The sequence below is a fragment of the Schistocerca gregaria genome, chromosome 7 (assembly GCF_023897955.1).
Source record: "Schistocerca gregaria isolate iqSchGreg1 chromosome 7, iqSchGreg1.2, whole genome shotgun sequence".
Lineage (NCBI taxonomy): Eukaryota > Metazoa > Arthropoda > Insecta > Orthoptera > Acrididae > Schistocerca > Schistocerca gregaria.
In genome coordinates, this window is record NC_064926.1 from 574,349,426 (window position 1) to 574,367,297 (window position 17,872).

Here is a 17,872-nt window from a genome sequence, read left to right on the forward strand (position 1 = left end):
AGAGAGGGGGGGGGGAAATCCCTTTGCTTTTAAGCTTGCAATATTTTAACATTTATTATGAAATCATTAGCACTTTTATTACTTTGTAGACGTCTACTAATACACGAATAGTATCTTTTTATTTATTTAAAGTGGTCATGATACGTGTCAGTCTGTTTCTTAACATATACATATCGTGAACGCAAATGTTGCTACTAGTCGATTTAAATGTTGCTGTAACGCGAGGGGGGGGGGGGGGGCAGAAGGGATATTCACGTACCCTATTTTTACTTTGTATGAAAACTTTTGAAAGTCCTGGGTAAAGTTCTTTGCTGTCAGTTTTTTATTTAGTCAAGTCGGCTGATGACTTTATCTGCGTAGTCCTGCGTTCTCACTCGTTTGCCTTTACTGGCTTCGTGTAGCAATCACACCCTCTGGGTACAACTGACTTTTTGTGCTGCGTCTTAGCTGCAAGAGAAGTACTTTTTTCCCTGTGGAAACCTGAGGTAGACACTTGTGAAAGTTCAGCCTTTTCAACACGCGCAAGAAGTACTGCCAACTGCGAAAATATCAGCAAGTCAGAGCAGCAGTGCGCAACATCCCGTAACCACCAGAATACACGGATGTGATTGGTTCGCTGTATAGTGTTGTATAATTGAATATTGTTATTTTGCACCGTAATTATCGAATGATCATTTTCCTGTTTATTATAATACATAATATTTCGTAATTAGTCCATAAAATGAAGCAAAGTGTACGATGTATGTTTCGGAAACTGGTACATGTATTTTTAATAAAAATCATTAGAAAACTACTAAGAGCATTAGCACATAAATAAAAAGTTTTGCTTTGTCCAGAAGAGATTAAAGTCTGACAGGTTTAAGACAGCTGCAGCCGTGTTGTCGCAGCAGCCCAGTAGCGCCGTGCTTCGTGTGCTGACGCCAGTCGCCTCTACACCTGCCGGACCCGGCTGAGAAGCACTTTGTCGCAGACGGGGGAGAACAGCACAAAAAGCGTGTGTGCGGCAGAGGTGCACTCGTGTGCCCGCCGCTGTTTACCTATCCTGGCTTTTGTGCCGGAGCTGCCGTGTCGCATTAGGCGGCGGCGAGTGTGCGTCGTAAAGGCCGCGCCCGCTCTGTCGGGTCGCTAGGAGTACCCGACGACTTGGCTCTGTCTACGCTTCCCGGTGACGTGCGCCTATGGCGGTTGCTGTCTCCCTCACACGCTCACACTCCAGCCGGTTGCCTACTCTACTAACTACCGACGCTGGTGTATAAGCGCTACGCCTGGCCACTTTTACTGCTTGTTAAAAATATATATATATATATTCGGAAAACCATTGCTCTCACTTCTTGCCGTAATACTTCTCGTGTTTCCTTTATGCTACCTTTAGTGAACTCTAAAGTAGCTAACAACCCTCACCATACTTAAAATAACAAGCAAGAATGAAAGTGTATTTGCTGCACGTTTCACTCGTAGCAATTTAAGTTGCGCTCTTAGGTTCCTGCCTAATCACACCCTCTGAAATGCTACGTATTAGCAAAAACGACCAGATATTTGCGACAAGCTAGAATAAAAACGTCATTGCTGGTCGTTTCATTCGCAGCAATTTCATCTTTCGTTTCTAAATCACGCTAAAGTTATACAATGGAAGTCGGCCGGAGTGTCCGAGCGGTTCTAGGCCCTTCAGTCGGTCGCAGGTTCGGATCCTGCCTCGGGCATGGATGTATGTGTCGTCGTTAGGTTAGTTAGGTTTCAGTAATTCAAAGTTCTACTGGACTGATGACCTCAGATGTTACATCCCATAGTGCTCAGAACCATTAGAACGGAAGCAACTCATTTGTGGGAGACAGCACTTTCTTATATGTAAATAACATCGACTGTTGCAGACCGTACTTCTAGCACATTAATAAGACTTTCAGAACCTGTTACAAATACGAAGACGAAGAAAAAAAATTAGCATGTAATAGCATATGAACATACTTTCTTCAACGCCACAATTCCTCCTAACCACACCAACACACCGAGCACATACAACTCGAGATCTTTCATCCGTCTTAGGATCTCCTGTACACTTTTACCCACATTTAATTATAACAAATCGTAAGAAGAGAGACGTATTTATGATAAATCTTCAATGCACTGTTGTCTTGAAACGGCGTACTGCCACAACACACAAGTTATAAAATGAAAACAATGAAATACGACGAAATCGAGTATGGCGTCTCAAAAGTTGTTCATCGACTTCGGCAGTAGCATCGAGTAGCAAGTCATTCTGATGTCAGTTCTGTGCCAGATTGGAGTAGCACTAGCTTCCGCCTACAGACAGACGTGGTACACGGCTCCTTGCCCGCTGTGCATCGCCCCCCATCCACCCACCTCACTCCATTACAGCAATCTGCGGTGCTCCGAAGTGACCAATGCGTAGCTACTAGGAAACGTGTCTCCTGTTTAATTCGCTCAGCTTCCTCACGTTTCTGTCGGCTTTCGTGACATCACGTGGGCTTCTACTCGCCGCCAAAATATCTCTATCCTCGGCCATCTAGACAAAGGGCCGGATCGCTCCGAAGACTATGAAACACATATCAGAGGACCTCGATCAATTTGCAGCACCACTGCACAAATAAAAACCAGCCACACTTTCACCCGAAAAATGGGGAGAGACTCGTCACTATTGCAAAAACAGTGTCCTACAGTCAAAATTCAGCGATCCGACTACTGGACTGGTAAATGCTCCACCAACAGCCAAAACACTACCGCACCTGCATCATAGAAACTTTATACGGTGATCTCCACAACCATAAAACGTGTATTCAGCTCGAAGTCAGTAGGTAACAATTCGCACAAAACTATGGCACTTTACGTTTCCACAGAACAAAATTCAATTTGCAGGCTTGAATTAAACTTTTACTAAAATAAAAGCACCTCCAGATACGTAATGGTTACACGCACTCTTACCAGGCCTCTTCTTACCGAGAGAGTACACCGGAGTTAAAACGCAGTACTCCGGGAACTAGCAGATAATCCTGTGAACATAGCTCCAATTTAATTACCGGCTCCGATACCAAACAAGTGGCTCACTTGTGCGCCATCTGTCTCGTATTGTTGCAAGCACTTGTAAACTACTTCAGAAGTAGTCTCGAGTATCTCTTGTTTGGTTGAGTAGGTTTACTATTATTCGATGTTTTCGTTTGTTCCTCTTTTTGGTTTCAGTAGCTATTTTATGGACTAGATCGGAAAAATGGACTTCCTAACTGTGCAGAATGCGCCACCAGCGTATCACACACGATAAACGCGCGCGCGTAATAGGAAATCATTCGACATGCCAATTCGGAAGCAAAAACTGGAATTATGACATTGCGAAATGGCTCGGCGGGTTTAAAGTTGTGAAATTGTTTGCTAACGGGGTCAGGGAAAGAATGGATTGCTGCTCATTTTAAGTAAGATCTTTCGCTTGAAATCGTGTGTCCCACAAATTACGCCTCCGTCTTGCTCTTGTAGAATTTGTCGATTGCCTCCACCGTCGGCGATGACAACTCGCCACAATGGGAATAAAAGTTGAGTAAATAAATCGCTATGATCACATTTAACGCTCTCATTGGCTACAACATTCACAGCGGAATGGTCATTGGCTATCAGAGAATGCGTGACATAGATGGCCATCGTTCATAACTCGAATTATAGCGGCATATACACCGCGTTAAATCGGTGGCGGGCAGTATAAAATTTCCAATATCGTTCAGGTTCCGGTGCTACAAGTTAGCCAGCGTTGGCGTACGAGTTCGCAACAACTGGAACACTATGCAGTTAGCGATCGGAGACTATGCTGCTATTAATTAGACTAAGACTTCATCCACCTGAGCTCAAGTTCGTCACAGTATGGACGGGACGTCGAAGTGGTCGAATTGGAGCATCCGCTCCATTTATTTCCAATACTGATGCAGGAGGGCAGCAGGAGCTGCTATAGGTCATCCGACATTGCAGTACGAATAGGTACGATCAGTTTCTTCCAACCCGCATAGTTTCTCAGTATTAGATTAACTTCTATTGAGGACGTACGCCTGGTTATCCATTGTCACTTTTCTGCCCGTCATTTTCCTGCCTGTAATTCTCCGTGATGGGGTGTTGTACTCATTCATGGTACATTTCTCTAAAGCGCCCCGTGGATGTTGTAGTTTCACAAATACTGGCTCTGTTGTTGCGAAAGCCGATAATTCTGAAATTACAGTGAACAGTTCCATCCGCTCGCTACACCAGCGGAGGATACGTGCCCAGACGATCTATCGTACACGTCATATACTCGCCATGTATGTGACGAGCGACGTGATAAAGCGGATACACCCCCGTCCACTGCCGTTTAAGGCGTGGCAGTTCGGCTGTGTACGAATGGTTGCCTCACAGCCAGGAGCCGAGAGCCATTGTACACGGATCGTGACCGGGGGCATTTCTGTCGTCCTAGCACCCTTGGGCTGAGTCATCCCGAGGCACTGACGGAAACACATATCATCGCCGAAAGCTGCTGAAACCACAATCCCTCTTCTCTTGTGATATAAGCCAAAAATCGATACATGATGAAAGGGTCTTGAAATAATTCATTGGCCACAAGTGAATAAAGTACACCATACGTACAATGGTAGCTTACACGCCTTGACGGCATTTCTTGACTTAATCAGTCTGACTGCACTCTAGGTCCGTCCTCTTGCGGGAATAGTGCTAAGTGCTACGAGCAAAGATGACGGTGGACGAAAAGGGGGGGGGGGGGGGGGGGAGAGGTCGTTACGGAAGTAGTGAGAGACAAGTTGAGAATTTGGATGGGGTGGACAGCGTGTTCGGCTAGCCGAAGTTGTTAAGGCGACCGTTCCGGCACGAATTTTTACTTGCCGCTGAATTATTTCGACGCCGTCGATATTTCTTTATTCTGTGTATATGCGGCCACGAAATGGTGAATGTGTCTGTATTCTTTCTGACATTCCGTAGGAACAGACACCACAAATATGATAGTACTCGATACAATTTGAGTTCTTACACTGTCAGTCACTGGTCCACGAGTTCTATAAAGTGGTCAAGTGGAGGAGGATGTAAGGCAAGGGCTAAACAAACTTTTTGCGTCTCGAAGGAGCAAATCGAGTTTGTTCCGGCTATGATAAACGGATTAGCTTTGTTGACGAGACGCATGTGTTACGTGATAAGTTGTATCACTTTCAGATTCCAGCGCGGTCACGACTCACCGCATTATTACGTTTTCAAAACGCAGTAGCCCTAGTAGTCTCGTGTGGACACCATCTTTGCAAACAAAATACGGAGTCACCTTCTCTGCATAGGGGTTCTAAATGCAAAGTGAAACTGGAAAAAGCTGGTATGATGCTAGTCCGTTGCGGATGTGGAAGATGGATAGGTTTGATTTTTAAGAACGAACAGTTGATATTAAATTTCTACTGTTCCTAGAAGTACACACACGTGAATACTGTGCAGTTTACGCTTAAGTTACTGGCAGAGGGTTCATCGAAACACTTTCACACTCGCCTACTGTTCCACCATCTTAACAGCGCGCGGGAAAAGCCAACACTTGAATCTTTTCGTGCAAGCTCTGGTTTCTCGTATTTCATTACGATGGTCATTTCTCCCCGTGTCGGTGGGTGTCAAGAAAATATTTTCGCATTCGGCGAAAAAGTTGGAGATTGAAATTTCGTGAAAAGACCTTGCCGCAACGAAAAACGCCTTTGTCCTAATGATTGCCACCCCAACACGTGCATCGTATTCGTGACACACGCTCCACTATTTCGCCAATCGAAGACTAGTGTATGTTGCGTATCTCAACACATTCACTTATGAAGTGACTGATATCAGGGGAACTTCACGACTGTCTCGATGAATTTATTGCGAAGCTGCTAAACGTTCGTTTATAGTTCAACGAAATGAGTTAATTACGTTCTCTGTGTTAATTTTTTCTCCAGCTAAACCAAGTAATATATTTAGATAATGCATATTTGGGAAAAAAACTGTTCGTAGATGTCGGCAACTTTTTTTGCAGAAATTTCACACAGAACGAAAGAAATTATTTCCAAATTGATGCTGAAGTACCACGTTAGTGTTCTTGGGCACTGGGAAGGATAAAATTACTGATTTTATAATTTCTTCCTCCACTGTACCTGCTAAATGGTTTTAATCGTGGTTGCTGGACAAATGTACCTTTCTTTTGCTCCTGTTTCTCTCAACTCCACTGTGTCAACGGACTGCATCGAAGGCACATTAATTACGATGTCTGCATTCGGGTCCAGGCGTGACGAATTATTGCACACAAACCGTCAGTCCCGTACATGGCGTTGGCCCGACCACACGGTTTGATCGCTCTTTCTTTCTCCTTCGCGTAGCCCGCCGGTGGGCATTGTGCGTTTAATGGCAGGGGACTGTGTGGTGGCGTCGTCGCTTGTTATCCTCATTTCGAGGCTTTCTTTGAGTCGCGCCAGTGATTCGGTGACTCCGCGGCGTCGCGAGGGACCCGGCGCATCTTGCGGCGGGTTTCCGTCACATCAGCGGCGCACTCGGTTGTCTGCCTTTGTGGCGGCCCTTTGTCGCACTATTGCCATTGTTTTTTGGTTCGCAGTTAGCGGTGTGCCCATTCATTACGGCCGTCCTCCCCCCTGAGACCATTAACTGTTGATTACAGCTTTTGCCATCGCCGTATTGTTCATTCACTTTGCGTCTCGGGCAGAACGGGCCTGAGCATACCGCCTGCAGCCTATTTACGTAATTCTTTCTTCCCGCGGAAGAGGAGGAAGATTTTTAATGGTGCGACTTTTTTGTCGCCGCGTCTCGCCGACAAACGGCGCCGCATTCAGCCGCCTGGTGCCGTCGCTTTGTCTCCGCCATTCGTGTCCCACGCGTCGCCGACTTCCAGAAATTCCCGCCGCATTAGTGTCGGAGAGCGTCTTCCGCATTCGAGGGAGGTATTCACAGGCGGACCGCCGCCACCTGCTTCCAGAACTCGACCCCATCACAGATTTCTTCAGCTCTTCTATTTTAAAATCTAATAACGTTCAACATGCCAGGTAGTTCCATAGTCCATCGTAGCTCAGACAGATTCGATTATGGCATCGCCACCGACACTTTAATTCACTCAGGCGCATTACACCTAGACATGCCCCGGGAGGCGCTGTGTCGAGGAATGAGTGCGCTACATAAGCGCGAAGCGCGTTCCAATTCACGTGAGGGCTCCTGCTATGGTCGCACTCCCGGACCTTTTTGCCATGGCCCGATTTCGCAGGGACTTCAATCAGTGGAAGATGGGTCAAAATAAGACGTAGATACTGGACCGGTTGTGGTGAAACGACGGTCGAAGTTTCAGATGTACTGGGTGATCAAAAAGTCAGTATAAATTTGAAAACTTAATAAACCACGGAATAATGTAGATAGAGAGGTAAAAATTGACACACATGCTTGGAATGACATGGGGTTTTATTACAACAACAAAAAAGCAAAGTATTGCTAGATGCGTGGAAGATCTCTTGCGCGCGTCGTCTGGTGATGATCGTGTGCTCAGCCGCCACTCTCGCCGTGACCTCAGTCCGTGCGACTATTGGCTTTGGGGTTACCTGAAGTCGCAAGTGTATCGTGATGGACCGACATCTCTAGGGATGCTGAAAGACAACATCCGACGCCAATGCCTCACCATAACTCCGGACATGCTTTACAGTGCTGTTCACAACATTATTCCTCGACTACAGCTATTGTTGAGGGACATATTGACCATTTCCTGTCAAGAACATCATCTTTGCTTTGTCTTACTTTTTTATGCTAATTATTGCTATTCTGATCAGATGAAGCGCCATCTGTCGGACATTATTTCAACCTTGTGTTTATTTGGTTCTAATAAAACCCCATGTCATTCCAAGCATGTGTGTCAATTTGTACCCTCTATCTACATTATTCCGTGATTTATTCAGTTTTCAAATTCATACTGACTTTTTGATCAACCGGTATTTCAGAGGTACTTCATGTGCCTTTCACCACGTAATATCCACAGACGAAATGGTGGCACAGTAGTTAGTGTCGCGGCTTCTGGATTTTGCGCCCCCGTGTTCGTTTGTTGTTGTTGGGGTCTTCAGTCCTCAGACTGGTTTCATGCAGCTCTCCATGCTACTGTATCCTTTGAAAGCTGCTTCATCTCCCACTTCGTATTGGAGCCTAAATCCATACAGTAAAGCTGGATGCCCTCGGGAAAAATTACGGCTGTAGTTTCCCCCTGCTTTCAGCCGTTTGCAGTACCAGCACAGCAAGGCCGCTTTGGTTTGTGTTACAAGTCCATATCAGTCAATAATCCAGACTGTTACCCCTGCAACTATTGAAAAGGCTGCTGCCCCTCTTCAGGAACCACACGTTTGTCTGGCCTCTCAACAGATACCCCTCCGTTGTGGTTGCACCTACGGTACGGCCATGTGTATCGCTCAGGCACGCAAGCCTCCCCACCAACGGCAAGGTATATGGTTCATGTGGGGGTGGATATCTCTTCTGAATAACACGTTGCAAGGCAGCCCAGACATGCTCAATAATGTTCATGTCTGGGCAGCTTGGCGGGGGGGAGGGGGGGGGCGTGTTCGATAAAAAATTATTATTATTATTGTCGATGTTTTCACGAGATAAAACATACTTTTCCTACTACTCTACCTGAAGTAACTCCTCACTCTTCTTTGAACTGAACCCTCGTGCAGTGCTTTTCTGCGATTTCCCCAGACTGTTTAAGACGACTGCTCGGATGGCTCCCTTGAAAGGGCGCGACAGATTTTCTTCTTTCATCCTTCTGCAATCAGAGTTCATGCCCGGTTTCTGATGACCTCGTCATCGACGCGACGTTAAATCCTAAAATTCATTCGTTTCTTCCTTCCTCTTCGAATTAATATTGCATTTGGGATCTGTCTCCATACAAATGTGTTTACTACTGGAGGAATAATTCTTGAATATCGCGCCGTATTAATGTATCAGAGGGGCACGATATTTAGTCATCAAATCGAGACGCCATTTTCATGTGCTCTGACGTCAAAGACAACACAATAAGCCTTAAGTACAACTGGTCGCCGAGGAGGAGAAAGATACCATCGCAGTAGATCACACCACCTCATGTTGGCGTCTCTATCTGACGTCGATACATCTTGTCACTGACGGCCGTGACACCTGCAGAATTTTGCCTGGACTGCCGCCGGAAAAGACTTCGGTCTAAAGTTTCCACCGATGTTCGTACTACTTCGCACCTTTAAACTACAATAAACAAACGAACAGTCTGTTCTCCCACGTGGACTGTAGCTGTAACATTTAAGCTAAATATTCCTTGGCACAGAAAAATGCGCGATTGGGAGCTGTATAAAGTAAAATAATTGTCTAAGTTAGCGCCGAATACTACTGCAGTCTGCGGAGATGCCAAAGGCCTACTGTGCTTCTCCGGATGTATTGCGTTAAAGTTATCAGGCTGTCTGTGTCCGATTAATTTGTTCATGTGGGATACCTTTATTAGAACTAAAGATGACAACCAGATGTGTTATTTGGTAAATCAACTGTATGGGGTTTCCTTCCCAATTAACTAAACTAGTAGTCTGCAAAAAGTAATAAATTCTGTACCAGCTGGCTTCGTATAGTGGAAAAATGTATTAAATCCTACAAAGAAAAGTACAATGTACATAAATATAATGACAATGTTAATACTTTGTAGGCTTTTCTCTTCTATGTAACACTTCTGCTAACCTCTTTGACATGAAGGCACCCAGTGTTTTGGTAGCCTCTGAGGTAATATTTTGCCGTTTTTGTTGTAGACATTGTTTCAGGGCAATCTCACTTCGTATTTCATGTTTTCTGGCCATTCTTTCAAGCACACTCCAAAGATGTTCAATTGGTTTAGGGTCTGCGCTCTGTACTGGAAACATGAGACCAGACGAACAGTTTTCGCTATATGTGTAGGGCTATTGTCTTGTTGAAAATAGCAGTATGTGCGTAAACCCAAGCTATCGGCACTTTCTTGCAGATGATCCCGTAGGATATTTAAATACTCAATTGTATTATGTTACCTTCAACAGAAACCTGTTTCCCAACACCAGATGTAGCCATTCATCCCCATGCCATAATTCCTTCACCAGTGTGCGTTACTGCGTGTTGCATGTGTTTGGGATTCAGCTCAGTGTATGGTTATCTCCACATCTAAATTCTGCCATAATTTAGAAGTTTATTAAAATTACTTTCATCTGTGGACGGTGTCGTGTCCCAGAAACTTGTGTTATTGCTTTTATGCTCTCTAGCAATTTAAAGTCTCAATTTCATGCTCTTCTTGCTGATATATGGTCTTCTTCTAGCTACCCTAGCTACATGATCTGCATTTATTAATAAGGAACATCCGATGGTGTGATTTTTCTCCCTGAACTGTTCGTTAAAATGCGCAGGCAATGCACAGTTTTCAAATTTACAATTTTATTTGACCATCCTTATTAATATATTTCGTTCCCATTGCGTTATCTTCTGTGGTCGACCTCTTCTTTTGGTAGTAATGAGAGTATTTCTTTCTCCAAATCGCAATATTGCGGACTGCGCAGTTGCCAGGTTCTTCCAATAATGTCAGTTATTAGCTATTTCTGGAAATGATTTTCGCTATTCATTTTAGGAGATAACTATTTGTCTTTCCTCTACCGTTATTTTCTTCGATTTGCGGCCCATTTAGTTGTTCCACGGCATTCACCGCCTATCAGGACTAACACAGATGAGGTGCAGCTCTGCACGGAATGCGGTTCATCAGTGGTTTCTACACTTACAGTTGTCGTCGTGTGTGTACCCTGTTTCCCGCACTGTGTGAAGCCAGCTGGTGCAGAATTTTTATTTACTTTCTGCAGATCGTTAATTTAGTTGATCTCTGTATATAAAAGGCAGTGTCCCGTCTGACTGATTCACTCACCGACCATAGCCCAGTCCAAACCACGAAGGACAGAAACTTGAAATTTGCAGAGGATGGTGATCTTATACTGTAGGCGTCGTTTCAGAAGAGATATTTTGAAATTCCATCCCGAAGGGGGTGAAATAGGGGATGAAAGATTTTATTAACATGTTTAATTATCAAAGCACTTTTAAAAGTAAATCTTAGAAAATTTGAATTAGGCTTCTAGATTGGAAATAAAAAAAATAGATATTTCACTGTTTTTGGGAATGAAACCTCCGTGGTAGTGAAAAAGGGGGTCAAATGTTCTTGCAAATATTTGATTATGCAAGCATGTTTGAAGTTAAATTATGAAAATTTGTATTTGGTTCTCTCTTAGAAATTAAAAAAAGAAAAATGCGATTAACTGTGTCTGGAAACTCAACTGCTAAGTGGTTTTCAAAGGTATGTCTACGGTAATTTGAATTTGGCTTCTCTGTTAGAAATAAAATTACGTATTTCACTGTTGTTGGAAATGCAACCCCGTATGGGTGCGAAATAGGGGATGAGAAATTTTAAGGAAATGTTTCATTATATTAAAAAAAATTTAAATCTGAATCTGTGAAAACTGGTATTTTACTTCACGGTTAGACAGACGGAAATTTGTGTTAGGCGATGAAAGTTTCACCACAAGAACGCAAAAGGCATGATCTACAAGAACTTTGGACTCCAGCTACCAGAATCACATTTTGGTCTGAAGTAAACTTGAGGAATATCGTGCTTCGGTGAAAATTAGTGTGAAAATGTTAGAAGGTGGTATAATTTGTAAATAACGTAAAAATTCGATTAAGGAAAAACAAGAAAAAGTATGTGCAGACTAAAGTCTAAGAGTACTTGAGCGAAGCAGTTGGCGCTAAGCGAGTCCTTTGGCATGTACAGATTAGGAAGGAATCCCGATGCTGTTGGTTTACCAAATAACAGCTCTGTTTATCTTACCTCCTAATAAACATGTTCAGTAGGGACCAAGGTGTGTGAATACTTTCACTCGTCACTGTAGCGAGAGCAGGCAGAGATGCAGTGGCACTTTCCCTGTAGCAGACGTGTGTCGAGATGGTGTGCCTGACTGCGGAAGCCGCGAACGTTCGTGCCCTATTTGCGACAACCAGGGGGGCAAACAGTTGGGCAGGTGGCCCCTCTGGCCGCGGTGCGCTGTCCGCTCCCACGCGGGAACTTGTCGGCATTAATCTCAATTGCGGCGCCTCTCCGCCTGCTGACGGCTCCATTAAACGAGTCGGCGGAGCGCTATTCGCAATCTGTGCTGCTCGCAGCCGGCGCTGACTGTACGCTTGCACCCTCCTAGCCGGCACAGTGGGCAGTGCGAATGGCGCGTCGTCGGAACCCCGCTTGCAGTACCACTCCACTGTCAGCTTCTGTGATCGAAATGTGCCGTACGGCTTTGAAGAGAAATGCAAACCACAGTTCAGTAAGATAGAAACGCCCTCGACAGATGACGAGGGCAGAGCTCCACCTTCCCCCGACTGTTTTTGTTTCTGGTATTAGCTATACGTCGTCGTGCGTTGTTGTGGCTCAAAAAATGGTTCAAATGCCTCTGAGCACTATGCGACTTCACTTCTGAAGTCATCAATCCCCTAGAACTTAGAACTAATTAAACCTAACTAACCTAAGGCCATCACACACATCCGTGGCCGAGGCAGGATTCGAACCTGCAACAACAGCGGTCGCGCGGTTCCAGACTGCAGCGCCTAGAACCGCTCGGCCGCACAGGCCGGCAAGGAAGTGGTAAACAGCACCATCTGCGTATCAACTGAATCGATAGGACCTACCTACCGGTGCCCCAAATACTATTGTCAAAGTATATATTAAAATAAACACACAGTAATCCTTTGCTCCCGTTACGCCAACTGTCCGAAGGTGTGGAAATGGGTTGCGCTCGCCGACGATTTTGATCTCACCGAAGCATGGCAAATACGGAAACTCCCCTGGGCTTCTCACCAAAAAATATGAACCAATGTCAACAAGATACGAGTATACGACGGCAGATGTTTTGTTCCGTACTACCGATGGAAAAAGCCAACTTCGCTAAAATGTCAACATGGTGACAGCAGACGATTCACCAAGTTACTGTTCACGGCCATTTACGCTTTTTTAGCTGACTTCTTTATTGTGAACCAGGATGAAATCCATTGTATAAAAGAATGACAGCTTGTTATTCTTGCGATTTATGCTCTTCTGTTGTCAATTTCTATGCCTTTTTAAGTTGTTATTAGTATCTTAAGTATTTGATTATAGTAATTTGCTGTGTTGCTAAATAAATACGCAGATAATGCACTGCTTCATTGTTACGTACGGACTGATTATCTGCCGACACTCTTAGTGAATACTTACAGTATGCGTTTACCATAATGTTTTGTCGATGGCAAAATTTTTCCATGTTGCAACACGATTTCATCATGAATTATTAATGCGCTAACATAACACGTGTCCACATATCTATAACAAATAGGTTTTTCGTATGCGCAAAACAAGACAACATGCTTCCACGAACAAGTCTCGCCAATTCTGTTGTTACTGGCTTACGCCATACATCTGTGAAGGACGTACTTTGCCCACAAGACGAAACTCTTCCAGGCGTGCTAGTTCTGTGAGGTTCGCAGGAGAGCTTCTGTAAAGTTTGGAAGGTAGGAGACGAGGTACTGGCTGAATTAAAGCTGTGAGGACGGGCCGTGAGTCGTGCTTGGGTAGCTCACTGGGTAGAGCACTTGCTCGCGAAAGGCAAAGGTCCCGAGTTCGAGTCTCGGTCCGACACACAGTTTATAATGTCGGTCGTGAGCGGCAGTGCATGCGTCAGTATGAATCTACGAAGGCTTCCGATGATGCCTAGGTCCATTCGAACAGACGCATCTGTCGAGTCAAGTAGTGCAATGACACAAGTGATGCAGGCAGCCTGGCCGTCGATGAGTTCAAAGTACGCTGGCCCATCCAGTCGTGTCACGGTAGCAAGCATGGCCCGACCGGTTGATGAACACACCGCACGAACACATCGCTGTTGATAAAAAGTGTGAACCGTTTCAAGAGGACTTAGCACGTGGCCTCTCAGTGTTACGTAAGTTTACGACGGCACCTCTACCGATAACTCCATTCTCCGTGAACAAACCGTTGCGATAAGGTTACATGCTACATTTTGTACAACGCCGGAGCTTCACAACCATCACACTACAGGACATAAACTGATGGAAAAACAATCGCAGCACTCAGGAGTAGTTGCACGACTCTGACGAAAGTTGGTAGGCGTGTTTTTACATCTGAAAGATGACGATTCATATTTGGCGCCAGTCGCATAAAAGTGGCGTTAGTAGCGCTTCTAAGAGGATGCGAATCGGGTTTGCTTTAAATACACGCCGTGACGGTGCCACAGTTGCGTTGAGACTGGACGTGTGAGGTGCGTTCGCCGGGACTGCTTTTAAGGCGACGAAGACACCATCACCACCACCTCAGAGAGTGAGAACGAGGTCGTGTAAATGGGCTGCTGCGGAAGACTTGGCAGAAATGGATCCGCTGAACATGCTCGTCCACATACCGGCGTGGCAACAGTACCGGGCTCTGGAGGGCCACTTGACGCCAGGGAGAGACAGGACCATCGTGTTCGGCTGCACGGCTCCGTCGAATCGTGCTGCAAAGCAGCAATTTGAGCAGCAATTTGAGCAGCTTCGAGGACAGCTCCGTGCCACACGCCCCGTAGCGTGCATTCCACTGACTGCAGACCACAGCCATTTGCGACTTAGGTGCTGTCAAGCCAGAGGTCATTGGACGACAGTATGGAGGTCTGCTGGTTTTTTATATGAAACCTGCTTCGGCCTCGGTGCCAGTGATTGCCGCGTGTTCATTAGGGGGAGGTCAGTTGAAAGCCTGCAGCCGTCTAGTATCTGTACCACACACACTTGATCTACAGCTGGAGTTACGGCCTGGAGTGCGAGTTCATAGGACAGCTGGAGCACTCAGGAGGTAGTCGCACGCACCTGACAGTAAGTCTCAGTCTGTTGTTACGACTGGTTGTGCTGCCATTCGTGAACACTATTCCAGAGGGTGTTTTCCAACAGGATAATGCTAGTCCACATACCGCTGTTGTAACCAATCGTACTGCACAGTGTGTCGGTATGTTGCGTTGACCTACTCGATCACCAGATCTATGTCCAATCGGGCACATACGGGACGTCGACGGACAACTGCAGTGTCATCCACAACCAGCGTTAACCGTCCCTATATTCACCGACCGAGAGTAACAGGCACGGAACTCTGGCCCACAAACTGACATCCGGCACTTGTACAACACAAGGCATGCACATTTTTGAGCTTACATTCAACATTCTGATGTATAAGCATTTCACATTTGCAGTGTTTTCCCTCGATCTTACATTAATCTGTGATCTTGCAGTGTTAATTACTTAAATAGGTTGCCTGACAAATGTACTCCCCAAATTTCAGTAATCTGTATTAATTTTTGGTGTTGTGATTTTTTATCCGTCTATATTAATAGAAATAATTTACCTTATTTTGATCATCGGAATCAAGCATCCCCCACCTTTCCTGCTCCTGCACTGCAGTTATTTTGCCTAGAATTGTACGGGACAAAACAGAGGCAGTTTTTTCTCGACCTACTTTGAGATTACTTTTTACACTGAGAAGAATAGAGATAGAGATAGTGATATTTTGTGGTCTTGTGTTGCAGCATCAACAACAGGTGGCGACGGCGGTGGAGCGGGCTAAGCAGGTCACGATGACGGAACTGAACGCCGTAGTAGGGGTGAGTCCGTCTTTCACACTAGGATAACCTCCTCCATCCCCCTCCTCTCTCTCTCTCTCTCTCTCTCTCTCTCTCTCTCTCTCTCTCTCTGGTGTGTGTGTGTGTGTGTGTGTGTGTGTGTGTGTGTGTGTGTGTGTGTGTGTGTACGCACGCACTTCAGGCGTCATTTCTCTTGAACCTGTTTCCTTAGTTTCTTCTAACACTTCTCTTCGTTAACAAAAAAAAAAGAAAATTAACAGTATATCCCTTTGAAAAACTGATTGTTGTTGAAATGTTTAGATGTATTTGATTTTAATTTCACTGCTGTTACTTCCCAAATAATTGTATAATTAACATTTATACCTCGTATAAGACACTTGAGCAGTGTACGTTTCGTGTTTCATTCCAGTTTCTTCCATATTCAGTCATAAATGGACTAGTTAACATTAACGAAACCTATGGTTAGTGTTATACTGTGTACTATTGTCAGACAAGGTATTTTGGTCTTCATTTATTATTATAGGTTCGTGGATTGTGAGGTGTGTGTAGTGGTAAATGAATCTATACGAATAAGCAGTTTCGAGAATGAGGCTTATTTCACATTTAGAATACATCCACGGTATGTTTTTTAATTTCATGTTGAAACGGTACGTAACTTATAATCCGAGAGGATCATCAGTAATAGAAAACATTGCGATTTGTGATGGATCGGTTTAATACTGCGTGGTAGCCGTACGACTCCCATAGGCTACTGTAGATTATCATACGTAAGAGTGGATTACGTTCGTTTTCCTAGTAGCCTCGGTCATTTAAGATCGTAACCGCGTTACCTGTACGTTTGGTGTGTTGCCTGCCTGTCGGGTGTTACTTAATTTCGGTCGTTTTGTACGCGCACGCGATCAGTGTCGTGATAGATTCCCCTAAAACCAGAAGCGGTGAACCTTCTAGAAACCGACAGAGGATGTGCAGGGTATTTCGCACTTATGTGGAGAGCACTTACTAGATCAAGTCTTACATAGGAATCCATGTCCGGAAATAGTCATCCAACGACGCTGCACAGCGTCGAAATTAAAGGCGCTGGCGCCTGTAAATGTATGCATATATACAGGGTGATTACGTGGTGATAATACCAACTATCTAAGGTGATGGAGAAGGGTAGAGGTATCAATTTGAGTTAATGGTCCCATTACTGGAAACAGTCGAGTTGAATGTTGTAACCGAAAGTCGTTCTGATACCCCTGACTATGTAATACAGGTACTGGTACTGTTCTTGCTAAAACTGTAGGGTAGGCAACTTTCAGATGTGGTGGTATGGACCAAAACAAGGAAAAAAGGTCCAGTAAACACGGGTACTGAAATGCTACGAGCATTTGTCCATCTTTGCTTCTGTGAAACCCATCTCCTCTATTAAACAAATGCTTGTAGCGCTTAAGGTAGGTATCTTAGAGTCCATGTTTATTGGACATTTTCCCCTTGCTTTGGTCCATTCTACCACTTCTGAAGGTTGCCTACCCTACGACCTTACCAGTACATGTATTCCACTGTTAGAATTGCCGGAACGGTTTTCGATTATAACATTCGACTCATTCAGATTTATTCCTTTCCATCATCATTGAAAGTACCGGCATGTAACATCATCACGGAATCACCCTGTGTATACATACTGGCGTCTGTAATTTCGACGTTCTGTAACGTAGTTGGAAGACGTTTCCGGACATGAATTCCAAAGTAAAACTTGATCTACTGAGTCCCCTCTGGAAGTGTGTCACGTGAATTGTGAAACACCTTGTATAAAAGGCCGCGCAACCTGTGGAACATTACTGTTGCAAATACTAAGCCTCCTGTCTCTCACGTTAAAATAAACAGTATTTATAGCAAAATTGAAATTATCAATGTTTAGTTCAGGTTTCATTTTAAAACTGATTTGTAGCGTGAAACGTATGGATGTTGTAGTAAAAATATAAAATAATACAGATTTATCATATTCTTTTAGGAAACGCAATTTCCTAAAAAAATTATATAAAGTAGCAAAACAAATACTTACCAAACACAGCTTAGATACTTCGTCGAGCTTATGTAAAACACGTTTGTGTTATTCATAAATAACTTGACACTTATTGACAATAACGGCAAACTTTCGCCTTCGATCCTGATGAAGAACGTTCCACTGCGTACAAAGTAACAGTAATGACGTACATGTTTCAGGT

At 44.5% G+C, this 17,872-nt stretch overlaps 1 protein-coding gene across 9 annotated transcripts in view; it reads left to right on the forward strand.

Annotated features, from left to right (window-relative positions):
• LOC126281226 (transducin-like enhancer protein 4) overlaps nucleotides 1–17,872 on the forward strand; it is a 455,583-nt gene that overhangs the window by 218,812 nt on the left and 218,899 nt on the right. For all 9 annotated transcript variants that reach the window (XM_049979984.1, XM_049979985.1, XM_049979986.1 and 6 more), the window contains one exon: nucleotides 15,612–15,686. In XM_049979984.1, coding sequence (XP_049835941.1) covers nucleotides 15,612–15,686 — 75 coding nt within the window. The remainder of the gene's footprint in view (nucleotides 1–15,611; nucleotides 15,687–17,872) is intronic.